The sequence below is a fragment of the Babylonia areolata genome, chromosome 8, assembly GCF_041734735.1.
Source record: "Babylonia areolata isolate BAREFJ2019XMU chromosome 8, ASM4173473v1, whole genome shotgun sequence".
Classification (NCBI taxonomy): domain Eukaryota; kingdom Metazoa; phylum Mollusca; class Gastropoda; order Neogastropoda; family Buccinidae; genus Babylonia; species Babylonia areolata.
Genome location: NC_134883.1, coordinates 31,175,162 through 31,187,377, shown reverse-complemented (window position 1 = coordinate 31,187,377; position 12,216 = coordinate 31,175,162). Strand labels below are relative to the sequence as shown.

Here is a 12,216-nt window from a genome sequence, read left to right as displayed (position 1 = left end):
AATTGAATCGACCGTGTCGTACTACATTCCCGGCGGGTGTAACTAAACTTGTACATCTATTTAGATCTAGAGAAAACGGCTAAATGTTGCAGTGTGATTGCGGCGATAGCCACGTCTCCTTTACCGCGGACTTAAAAAAAATTTTTTTTTTTATTGCCCTTAAAGATTTTTTGAATGCCCAAGATACACCAGAATAATATGATTTAAACAGCGTTCTCACTGCGAATACGGCAATTGATTTATCGCCCTTTAAAAAAGTATGTTCAAACATTAAATTTTAGAACGCCAGTTAAGGAGCCACGATAGTGTAATGGACATAGACACTAGAATTCCCTATGAGATGAGATACTTGTGTCTAATCCGCTAAGACATAGACACTGGAATTCCCTATGACATGAGACATAATTAGTGTCTATGGCTAAAGACCAGCGGTGGCTGTCAAGTGACCTGCGCATGTCAACGACAGTTTCCTTCCCTGTCCTGTTTCTGTTTCGTCGCTCAGTTCAGCGGATGAAGCCAGGCGTGCCCTCGTCAGTCTGTCCCGAGGCGGCAGAGGGAGAGGGAGAGAGAAGTGAACGAGGGAAGCGCTGTGTATATATGTGTGTGTGTGTGTGTAGAGGGGTAGGACACCGGGAGGGGTGACGAACTGCTGGCCCCATAGCCTGGTGGGCAGCTGCCCGACGGCACGGGGCCAATGGTGACCGGGGGCCGCCAGGGGAGCTGCTGCAGCAGCGGGAGGAGGGGGAGGGGTTTGGGGAGGAGGTGGAGTGGCGGTGGAGGTGGCCGAGGTGTGGGGATCAGTCTACCTGTCCTCTGCATTCTCTGGGTGACCGCCTGGGCACAGAACAGCGGACCGGGTCCAGGTAAGGGTTGTGTTGTGTGGCTGATGGCTTCATGTCTGGTGGTGGTAGTGGTGGTGGTGTTTGTGTTGATGGTGGTGGTGGTGGTGTTGTTGGTGTTTGTGTTGATGGTGTTGGTGGTGGTGGTGGTGGTGGTAGGAGACACGGGCAGAGACAGACAGACAGACAGATAGACGGACAATTAAAAATCGAGGCAGACACATAAGCGATCACCCTTCGCGCCCGTGCTCAGAGATGCGCATGCGTGCGTGCGTGCGTGTGTGTGTGTGTGTGTGTGTGTGTGTGTGTGTCCTTGTGTGGGTGTGTGTATGTGTGTGTGTGTGTCTGTCTGTCTGTCTGTGTGTGTGCGTCTGTGTGTCTGTGTGTTCGTTCGTCTTCAGTTTAACGTCTTTCCACTTGAAGTGATATTAGACGAAAAAATACAACAAAAAAACGTGGGGGTAGGGTTGTGGGAGGGGGGTGGGGGTAAAAGTGTGTGTATGTGTGGAGGGTGAATAGGGAGAGACAACGCTAGGGAATATAGAAACGTTATAAACGCCAACATCAAACAACTATACCAAATGTCCTATTGGACTACGCAGCAAACCTTCTGCAACAGCAAATAACTTATTGGAATTGTTAATAACACATTCAAAAGAACTTTTGGTGAAGTCTGGCATAAAACATTTTAGATTCTGACATTCGAATATTATATGGTTGCTAGATATATGTTCTCCACATATGCATCTGACATCTTTGCTGCAATTGGTTATAAAAGCATTCAGTTTTATCCTGTTTGATAATGTATGGATCTGCATTAGTTTCAGTCTCAGTTTCAGTAGCTCAAGGAGGCGTCACTGCGTTCGGACAAAACCATATACGCTACACCACATCTGCCAAGCAGATGCCTGACCAGCAGCGTAACCCAACGCGCTTAGTCAGGCCTTGAGAAAAAAAAAATATATATATATAAGCGTACATAAATAAATAAATAAATAATAATTATGATATAAAAAAGATAGTAGTAATGAAAATAATGATAAAATAATAATATTAATAATAAATAAATAATTAATTAAATAAGACAACAATGATGATAAATAAGCAAATAAATATAAAACATGAAGACACACATTCACACATACACCCACACATGCATAACAGATATGCCCCCAAAACGCAGTTACACAGATATGAAAGCACAGTCAAATACATATAAACGTACATGAGCTCCAACACACACACACACACACACACACACACACACACACACACACCACAAATTTCCCTGCACCTCCTCTACCCCCTCCTCCACACACTCATTTCTAGTCTATGTATCGCAGCTTCCACGGCACACACACACACACACACACACACACACACACTCACAAACACAGATGAACGCTTACTTGTCCAAGCACACACACACACACGCCCGTATCTCCCACCCCCAACCTCACACACATATATACAAAGATATATATATAATATATACGTTCCAATATCATGTTGCTCCCAAAGTGTAGGCATGCATAAACACACATACCTCATCCTCTACCTCACCTCCTCCCTGCACTCCCACCTCCCCCTCACACACACACAACACACACACACACACACACACACACACACACACACACACACACATGCACAGAACTCTCCTGACACTTGTGTACACTTACACTCTCACGCATGCACAAACACACTCAAAAACACAGACCCACACATACACACAAACACACACATACACACATGCACAGAGGCTGCCACTGATTGGCCGCAAGAGGGATGGGAAAAGATCTCTGATGCCAAGAACGTGGCGTCTAGTGTGTTGCTCAGTCTATTGTATTTGGAAAAGCCCACAGAGACTCTGTTCCGTTTTGAAGAAATTTGCGCAATGTTGGTTTGGAAATGATGCCGATATTTGTTTGATTTGCAAAGCATCGTGCTCTACCTTTCATGTTAGACTTACGGCCGCTCCCTCTCTCAGCTTTTATTTCTTTGAGGCGATCGATGGTGTGATGGCCTTGTACCTGTTCTTTTTGATATTCTTTGACTTTTCTGAGGATTTCCGATTTTCCTAGATGTAGGCCGCTCATTGGTGTTGCGTTACCAGCAAGTCTGTCAGCTCGCTCATTTCCCTTAACTCCTGCATGTCCCGGGCAGTATGACCATGTGAGTTTTTTATCTGAAAGTTGCGCATTGCCTTATGCCACTCTGGGCTTCCCATTCCGTTTTCAATTTTCTGTATGAGGTTCATTGAGTCTGTTAGAATCATGGCATGTTGGTTTCCGGGCGTATGGATGGACGATAGCCACTGGAGGGCATGTGTCACAGCTTCAACTTCCATCGTTAGGCTGGAGGTTGTGACTTTGTAGGCAGCATTCTCTTCCCTAACTGTTTTTCCATTTTGTTTCGCAGTGAATCCCCAACCGGATTGGTCTTTGGTGACTGAGCCATCTGTGTATATGATGATGTCCTCTTCTTTACTGTTTTCTTCTATGAGTAGCTTCACTTCCGCATCAGTTTTGCCCTCTGGCCATTCCTGACAATGTCTTCCTAGAGTGGGTGAAATGGCTGTGTTGAATAGATGGTTGAGATTTTCGGGGTTTTTCTCCCATTCTTTTGTTTCTTTCAGGTCTTGTAGTCGGCATACTAGCTGGATTGAGTCTTCTGCTTGCCCCATCCATGATCTTCCTCGTCCTAGACGGCTGCCTTTTGGTTGTTTGACTGCGTCATGCAGTGGGTTTTGAGGGTTTTCTAATGCTTTGAAGTAGGTCTTGACCTGTTCTAACTTGTTTCTGGCCTGTAGTGAAGGAAGGTCAAGCAGGTATCGCATGGTTTCTGTGGGCGTGTCTTTTGTTGTTCCAAGGATCAGCCTCATAGCTTCATTTTGAACTCTTTCTAATTTTAAGAGGTTGCTTTAAGACGGTGCTGTTAGCCCAAGTCCGTAGCCGATCACACTGAGGACGAGTGATTGGTATAGCAGGAAGAGGTGGCGTTGTTCAATACCTTTGGTTGCCATTGCCTTTAAGACTGAAAGGCCTTTTTTGCATTTGAGAACAGTATTTTCCGTATGTTTTCTGAAGGTCAGCATCCTGTCGAAGTATATTCCTAGGTAGCGTAGGCATTCAGTTTTCTCGATCTGAATCCCATCGAATGACACAGAAGGTGGTGATTTGCTCGGGTTCTGTTGTTCAGGGTGCACAGCAACGTTTGGGCTTTCGCTGGATTGATGGAAGATCCTGTGTCTTTGCACCATTGAGCAATATTGTTTAGTTGTTTCTGGACGGCTTTGGTTCTTTCCTGAGCATCTTTCGAAGTTTTGAAGACCAGGCCATCATCCGCAAGAGTAAGCACCCGAGCTATTCCATTGTTGTTTAAGTCTGCAAGGCCCTTCGTGTAGACATTGTAGAGGACAGGAGAGAGCGGAGACCCTTGTGGCAGTCCCATGGATAGTTTAGAAGGTGCAGCCATCCAATCTCCGAGGCGTAGGACGACGGTTCTTTCCTGAAGCGCTGCTGCTATCCATCTTGTCAGTGTCAAACTTACTCCATACCTTAGTAGCAGCTCCATGAGGTGTGCAAACTGGACTTTATTGTAGGCATCTTCAAGGTCGATTGCTACTGCTAGTGTTTCTTCTTTCCTTTGAAATCCTTCCTACACCTCATATGCAAAAGCAGCTGCATTTTCCCATGTGGACTTGCCTGTTCTGTAACCACCTTGATTTGAAGGGAGAATGTGCCTGTGTTCAAGATCCCTGCAAGTTTCCTGGCTATCATGCGTTCCATGAGCTTTCCAGCGATGTTTTGCATGGTTAGGATCCGGTAGCCGCTTACCTGATGATGGTCCTTTCCTGGTTTTGGTATGGGTTTTAAGAAGCTGTGTGTCCAGTCCTCCGGCACATGTCCATTGTGGAAACTGTTTTGATATAGATTGAAAAGTTTGCTTCTGTCTTCTTCCGATAGTTCCTTAATGTCCGAGTAGCGAACTTTGTCTGGGCCAGGGGCAGATTCTTTCTTGCATTTAGCTACTGCATGATCTGCCTTAATCTTTTTGAATTACTGTATGTATTTGACTGATTGATAGTTCCCGGTTGTTGAGCATTAATTACACTATGGTTTAAAGTTTTGCCGTTTTCCTGGTATAATTCTCTGACTTTGTTCCACGATGTTTTTCTAGTATTCGATAACCCTCTTGTACAGACAGAGGCACATAAAGTTCAATGGTTCCCTGTTCGTTTTTTGCACCTTTTCTTGCAGCACTGTCAGCCCATTCATTGTAGAGAATACCAAGATGTGAAGGAACCCAGCAAAACGTAATATGTGTTTCTTTCAAGCTTAAAAGATGTAAAATGTGGCTGATTTCTATTATGATTTTGGATTTGTTCTTACAATTTGCTGAGTTTAAAGTGTCTGTGTGTGTGTTTGTCAGAGAGAGGGAAGGATTCAGATTCAGATATATAGTTCATTTAAGAACTCAGCCTGTCATTCTCTCTCGCTCTCTCTTTTTGTCGTTGTTAGAAATCATCCATCATTATTTAGTCATATATATATATGTATATATATATATATATATATATATATATATATATATATATATATATAAAAATCGTTCTCTGTCTCTGCCTTTCATTCTCTCTCAATCTATTTCACTCTCTCTCTCTTTCCTCTCTGCCTCTCTCTCATTCTCTGTCACGATGTCTCATTTCTCAGTTTCGATCATTATGTCAATTCTTCCATTGTTGTCATTGCATATCCCATATCACATTGAGTTAAGTCATGTTGCAAGAGCCAAGCTGGCAGCAAAGCGATCATTTCTTCTCCCGTGGCTGTACATATCAATTCATATTCTACTTGTCGTAGGGTTCAACAGTATAAAGTGTCCTATTTTTTTTCTGTATAAAATTGATTCATCCATTGTATGACTTTTTCCCTTACTTGTGTGTTAGTGTGGTGGATGTAGCTTAGCAGAGGAAAGAGTCCAAGAACAGGCCATGCCTGAACTCACAGCCCCTGAGTGAGTTGTAAGCTGTCTTGTGTGAATGGAAATGTGTGTGTGTGTGTGTGTGTGTGTGTGTGTGTGTGTGTGTGTGTGTGTGTTTCACTGTCACTCATTCCCTCTCTCACACTATCTCCTCCAACTCATAAGCGTGAACGTGTAGGAGGGAGGGAGGGAGGGAGGAGGGAGGGGAGGAAGCGTGTTTTCCACTTGGTGATATGAGCAGGTTGCTTTTTAGTCATTAACCCTTTCACTGTCAAACTCGCATTTATGCAGCAGCTAGGTAGAGGACCCTCGTCACAGAAAGGCGCCATGAACCTACTGTTCCTAATGTCCGGTGGCAGGATAGGCCATATTTTCTACACCTCACAGGGGGGACCCCCAGCTATTCTTTGACACCATATTTTCTGTGTTTATGGCACATGGGAATTTTGCACTCTAAATTGACTGGCGGTGAAAGGGTTAAACCATTTGAGTCTTGAGACCTCCAACTCGTATATCTATATATCTATATCTATCTATCTGTATATATATATATATATATATATATATATATATATATATATCGAAACCCCTCAACACACCTCCTTCCCCTTTCCAGCATATATAAATCATGCCCAGGGGGCACACGAAATAAACTCCTTGCCTTGCCTTGCCTTGCCTTGCCTTGCCTTGCACACTCTATTTGTCTCTGTTTCTGTCTCTGTCTGTCTGTCTGTCTCTGTTTGTCTGTCTGTCTGTCTGTCTGTCTGTCTGTCTGTCTCTCTCTCTCTCTCTCTCTCTCTCTCTCTCTCTCACTCCGTGACATCATACATCATGATGTCAGCAGTCAGAAATTGTCTGAAGGTAATGTTGTTTTTAACCCCCCTAACCAGATTTCCAAAACAGACTTTGCTCAGCTCTCTCCGCTTGTCACACAGATCCAGGATGTCAGATGTGATCCAGGGCTTCTTGGTTGAGCGGTGTTTTCCCAGGATCTCCTTGGCTGTTTCCGTCACAGCTGTGTTGAATGTGTCGATCAACACGCCCATGTCCATGTCTGAGCCGTCTGCGTCAACGACAGTGAGCGGGGCGCACTTTCCGCCTATCATTGCTTGGAAAGCTTCTGCTATCTGTGGGTCTTTCAGCTTTTCAAGGTCAAACTTGATCCTTGTGTGGCCTTGCTTTCTGATCTTCTTCAGATGTAGCCTGAGGGTCATCATCACAAGGTCATGGTCGCTCCCAATATTGGCCCTTGGAAAACTCAGTGTTTTGGCGATGTTCACACTCGACTGGAAGCGTCGTTTAACCATGATATAGTCTATCTGGCTGTGGTGTTCACCTCCTGGGCTGTGCCATGTCCATCTCCTGGATGCCTTGTGTGGACCAAACGTGTTCATCAGTTTGACGTCGTTGTAACTGGCGAACTCCAGGAGCCTCAGTCCTCTTTCGTTGGACTCTTTATTGCAGTGGCGCCCGCATGTTTCTTTCCAGTCCTTGCAAACATCCTCTCCCACTTTGGCGTTCCAGTCTCCTTGTACGACAACGATGTCTTTCTTTGGTGTCTGATCTAGGATTTCTTGAAGTTGGTCGTAGAAGTCTTCTATCTCTTCGTCGTCGTAGTCTGTCGTTGGGGCATATGCTTGGATTACTGTGATGTTGAAAGGGGATGCCCTGAGACGAATGGTCATCAGCCGGCTGGAAATTGGCTGACAACCCATGACGGTGTTCACGGTGTCCTTGTGAACAAGAAATCCGACGTCTTGTTCATGTTTGTCCTCTCTGGCACTGAAGTAAAATTTGTGGCCTTCGTGGGTAGTTGTTTCTCCGAACTTCTTCCATCGTACTTCACAGAGTCCCAGAATGTGCCAACGGTACCTGTCCATTTCATGCGTTAGTTTTTCTATCCTGCCAAGTGCTCTTAGTGTTCTCACATTCCAAGTGCCAATGGTGATGTTGTTTCTGGCACGGATCTTGTTGTTTGGCACACCAGTCGCATACTTTCCACCTCTGCCCTGGTGTGCGGCAGAAGGCGCGGCCCTTGGTGACCCGGGCGACGACCGATCCGGTATGAATTGAGGTGTGGTTGTCATCTTCATGTGGCGTGTCTAGGGCAAATGAAGCATGGCGGCGCCCATCCCTCTCCATGCCTGACCACAGCCGATATCCTCCAACTCGGTGGCTCGCCTTCGTCACGAACACGTGGTCGTTGAGTTCATCTGGGGACTCTTCCGCCCTGGCCGGTGACCTGCATCGAGGAGGTCCTTCGCCCAGTGGTGCCGTGTTAACACCACCCCCTCACGTGGTTCAGCACGCCAGCTGAGGCGCGGTCCCGGGGTGTGGCGCTTGGGGCCATCACGTGAGAGATTTAGGGGATGGATGAGGACCAGTGATGCCCGTCCACTCTACCAGGTAGAGCGCAGCTGCCAGACACCAAAGGTGCTACCTCTGCCCAGTGCCCCCTACACCCCACTTTGCTAATGATGAAAAACTCACTCTGCGTCAGTTTATCAGAAATAATGTGTGACTGGCTTTGAAATATTCGACTTCACCTTCGAAGAATGTGGCCTCCATGATGTCTGATTAGAAGGGATAGTGAGTGATGGAGCTTTCCCTCACGCTGAAAATAGTCGTGCGATTAAGTGTGTGTGGGTGTGTGTGTGTGTGTGGGTGGGTGGGTGGGTGGGTGGATGGGTGTGGGGGGTGTGGGGGGGATTTGGGGGGTGTAGATAGGTAGATAGATAGCGAGAGAGAGAGAGAGGGGGAGAGAGATCCATCCATCCACCCATCCATCCATCCATCCATCCATCACCCACACTTGATTACAATGTGGCGGATTTCTCCCATTATCATGAAGACGACAGGAAGGCTTTGTTTCCGCTGTGATTAGTTCACTGCTTCCTTCGTTGTTTCCTTTGTGACAAAAAAGTGAGTGTAACATCACCGCCTTTGCAAACGACTGCGTTGTATCATTAGGGCCCAGCGATTTTTTTCCTGAACAATTTTAGAAAATCTACCGTGGGTCCATCGCTGCCAGGAGCAGAATCATTGTGTGTGTGTCTCTGCGTGTGTGTGTGTGTGTGTGTGTGTGTGTGTGTGTGTGTGTGTGTGTGTTGCAGACACTTTAAACAGAACAAAGTTCCTTCTTTCACAAAGAGAGAGAGAGAGAGTATGTATGTATGAGCTTATATCACATATTGACATAAGTTTATAGTTGGGCCAACAGCAAAGTGAATGCTGTATAATCAATAGTTTGTATGTATGAGCTGATGAGACAGATCGGCATAAGTTTACAGTTGGGTCAACAACAGAGTGAGAGCTGTATTATCAATGGTTTCTCCAGTGCAATGGGAAATCATTTACAGCTTAGTCTTTTGTGAAGGACTACGACTCTCAAACTAGGAGGCAAAATTGCACTGGCTCTTAATGATGCAGCCTTGGGGGCTAGATGGCTTTTGGGGACCACCCCAACGCCGACTGTCCTAAAATCTTTTTGGCCGAGAGAGTGGGGATGTAACTTGGGCAAGACACTCTCCACTATAATCAAATTCTAGCCCCAGATAATCGGCACAGCAGTTACCTCCTCTGCTGAACTGATGGTCATGGTCGAAAACGACGGACTATCATATATATATAGATATAGATAGATACCTTCTTTTTTCCCTTCTTTTAATAGATATACTCTTTCTTTCTTTCTTTCTTTCTTAATCTTTTTATCACTCTTTCTGTCTCTGTCTCTGTGCTTTCTTTGTCCGACCATCTCTCTCACTTTCTTTTTGCTCCTCGCTCTCTTTCCTTTCACACCACTCTCTCCGTCTCTCGTTCTCTCTGTCTCCTGGTCTCTGTCTCTCTCCGTCCGTATCCCTCCCTGTCTCTCTTCATCTCCATCAGCGTATCTCTGTCTCTCTCCCTTTCTCTCTTGTCTAGAGGGCATTAATGCTAAACGGAAAATAAAATATGTCAGTGCCAGTGTCAGTGTCAGTGTCCCTTTCTCTCTTTCCCTCCCTCTTCATCTCTCACTCTCTCTATCTCTCTCTCTATCTCTAACTTATTTACTGGGTCTGTTTTTGTTGATTTTGCAAAAGCCTTTGATAAAATAGATCATAAACTACTTTCGAAAAAGTTAGTCATGTATGGCTTATCATCTGATTCAGTTGAACTGATATCTTCTTTTCTTGATAATAGGAAACAATTGGTTATCCAAGCTTCTAAAATGTCCCCTCTTATGTCAGTTAATTATGGTATTCCTCAGGGATCAGTTTTAGGGCCTGTTTTATTTTCAATTTATATAAAGGATCTTCCACTTCATGTTTCATCCTCTTGCGAACTTTTCGCTGATGATACAACACTCCATCAAAAAGACGCAAATGCCAATACAGTATGCACTAAGTTGCAGAGCGATATTGATACTTATAAACTGGATTGAAATGAACCACATGGCAATTCACCCACAGAAGTCTAAATTTATGTTAATCACAACCAGACAAAAACGACAAAATATCAAATCTAAAATAAAAGGGCTCAAGGTACTTGATAATGATTTGCTGGAAGTTAGTTCTTATAGCCTACTTGGTCTTATACTTGACAATAACCTTTCCTGGTCTTATCATATCTCTGCTTTATGCAAGAAGTTATCGAAAAAAGTATTTCAGCTCAATAGAATTAAGCATTTCCTTAATCAAAATACCCGTAAATTATTTTTTCATGCATACATCCAACCTGATATTGACTATGCATCAACATGCTGGGACGGGGCTGGTAAAATTGCTTAAAACCTCTTGAAAGTATATACAGACGTTCCCTTAAGCTCATTCTCCTTAAATCTTCTGTTCAAGCAAATGACTATGTTGAACTAAATATTCTCCCCTTTCATCTTAAATGTCGCTTTAACAAGGGCATTTTATGTTCAAAATTATGAAGAAATTTGCACCGCCCTATCTTTATAGGAAATTCCCGGAAAGAATCATTCGTAGCAAGAGTACCATTTTTACCCCTCGTCCCAGAACTAACCTTTTTATATCCTCTCTCACGTATTCCGGTGGTAAACTGTGGAATGAAATCCCCGAGTATCTTAGAAATAGATATACCATAGCATCTTTCAAAAAAGCGTATCAAAAATATCTGATGCAACAAATGTAATTAGTACCAGCAAAATCAAAGCATATGATGAGATTCTAGTAAGCCAACGTACTTTGATTAATTGTTCTCCAACAGTGTGTAAGCAAGGAAAATCGGCGAGTGTAAGTATGCGTGTGTATCTCTGTGTACTTGTGTTCGAGATTATGTGTATGATGCCTGTGTGTGCACACACGTGTGTGTTTGAAGATTTTCATGTGGCAATGTTTTGTATGATTTTCATGTTTCCGTAATTGTAGTCTTTGATTCATCCATTTATGTGACTATTATTATCTGTTTGGTTTGTTCTATGTCATTTATTATTGATACTTATTTCATTTATTACAATGTGTGTATGTGTGTGTATGCGTGTGTGAGGGCATGGTGTAAAGAAGCTTCCAGCTTATCCATTCTTCCCTCAATAAAACATTTGTCATTGTCATTGTCATTTGTCATTGTCATATATCTCTCTCAGTCTTTCTATCCATCCCTGGCCTCTTTCTCCGAGCACCTCTCTTTCTCTGTCTGTTTTTCCTCTGTCCCTCTCCTCTCATTCCCCCTGTGTGTGTGTGTGTGTGTGTGTGTGTGTGTGTGTCCCTCCCTCTCTCTCTCTCTCTCTCTCTCTCTCTCTCCCCATACTTTAACAATTCACCAATTATGCCATGTGGTCCTGCAGCTTTACGGCTTTTTATTTTACGTACAGCAAACATTACTTCGTCTGTTGAAATCGGGCGATTTAAATAATCTTCCCCTTCCTCTTCTCCCTGCGCCCACTGAAATACATTGTCAGAATCAACATCTTTTGTAAGAAGAGTCTTAAAGTGTTCACACCACATATCCTCACTAAATTGTTAACAGGCTGTTTTCGTTTCAATGAAATATTACGAACTTTGTTCCAGAAATATTTCTGAGTTTTAATCGAAGCAACTAATTCTGACAGCAAAGAGGCGTTTTCGCTTTCTCTTTAACAGATACTTATATTCCCGTCTGGCCTTCCCAAAGCAATGACGATCATTAACATCTAAAGTGCGTCTAAATTTGTTAAGAAGCATGAGAACACTTCTTTTACTGCTGCGACAGTCTGCGTCAAACCAGTCTTTCTGTTTCAGTTTATTCTTTACACATATTTGTCTCTTCATACATTCAGCAGTGTCCTTAATGCATTCATTAAACACTTTAAACGCTTGATTTATACCGACATCAATAAGGTTAATTGCAAAGTTAATCCTTTCTTGGTATTCTTCAGATGAAAATATATTGTTACTATACACATCAGCATAAT

The 12,216-nt window shown here is 43.8% G+C and overlaps 1 protein-coding gene across 1 annotated transcript in view; it reads left to right on the top strand.

Annotated features, from left to right (window-relative positions):
- The first annotated feature begins 414 nt into the window (after nucleotides 1–414).
- The window catches only part of LOC143285270 (uncharacterized), a 49,105-nt gene continuing 37,303 nt past the window's right edge, over nucleotides 415–12,216 (top strand). The window contains exons 1-2 of the mRNA XM_076592528.1: nucleotides 415–534; nucleotides 674–863. Of these exons, the coding sequence (XP_076448643.1) occupies nucleotides 415–534; nucleotides 674–863 (310 nt within the window). The remainder of the gene's footprint in view (nucleotides 535–673; nucleotides 864–12,216) is intronic.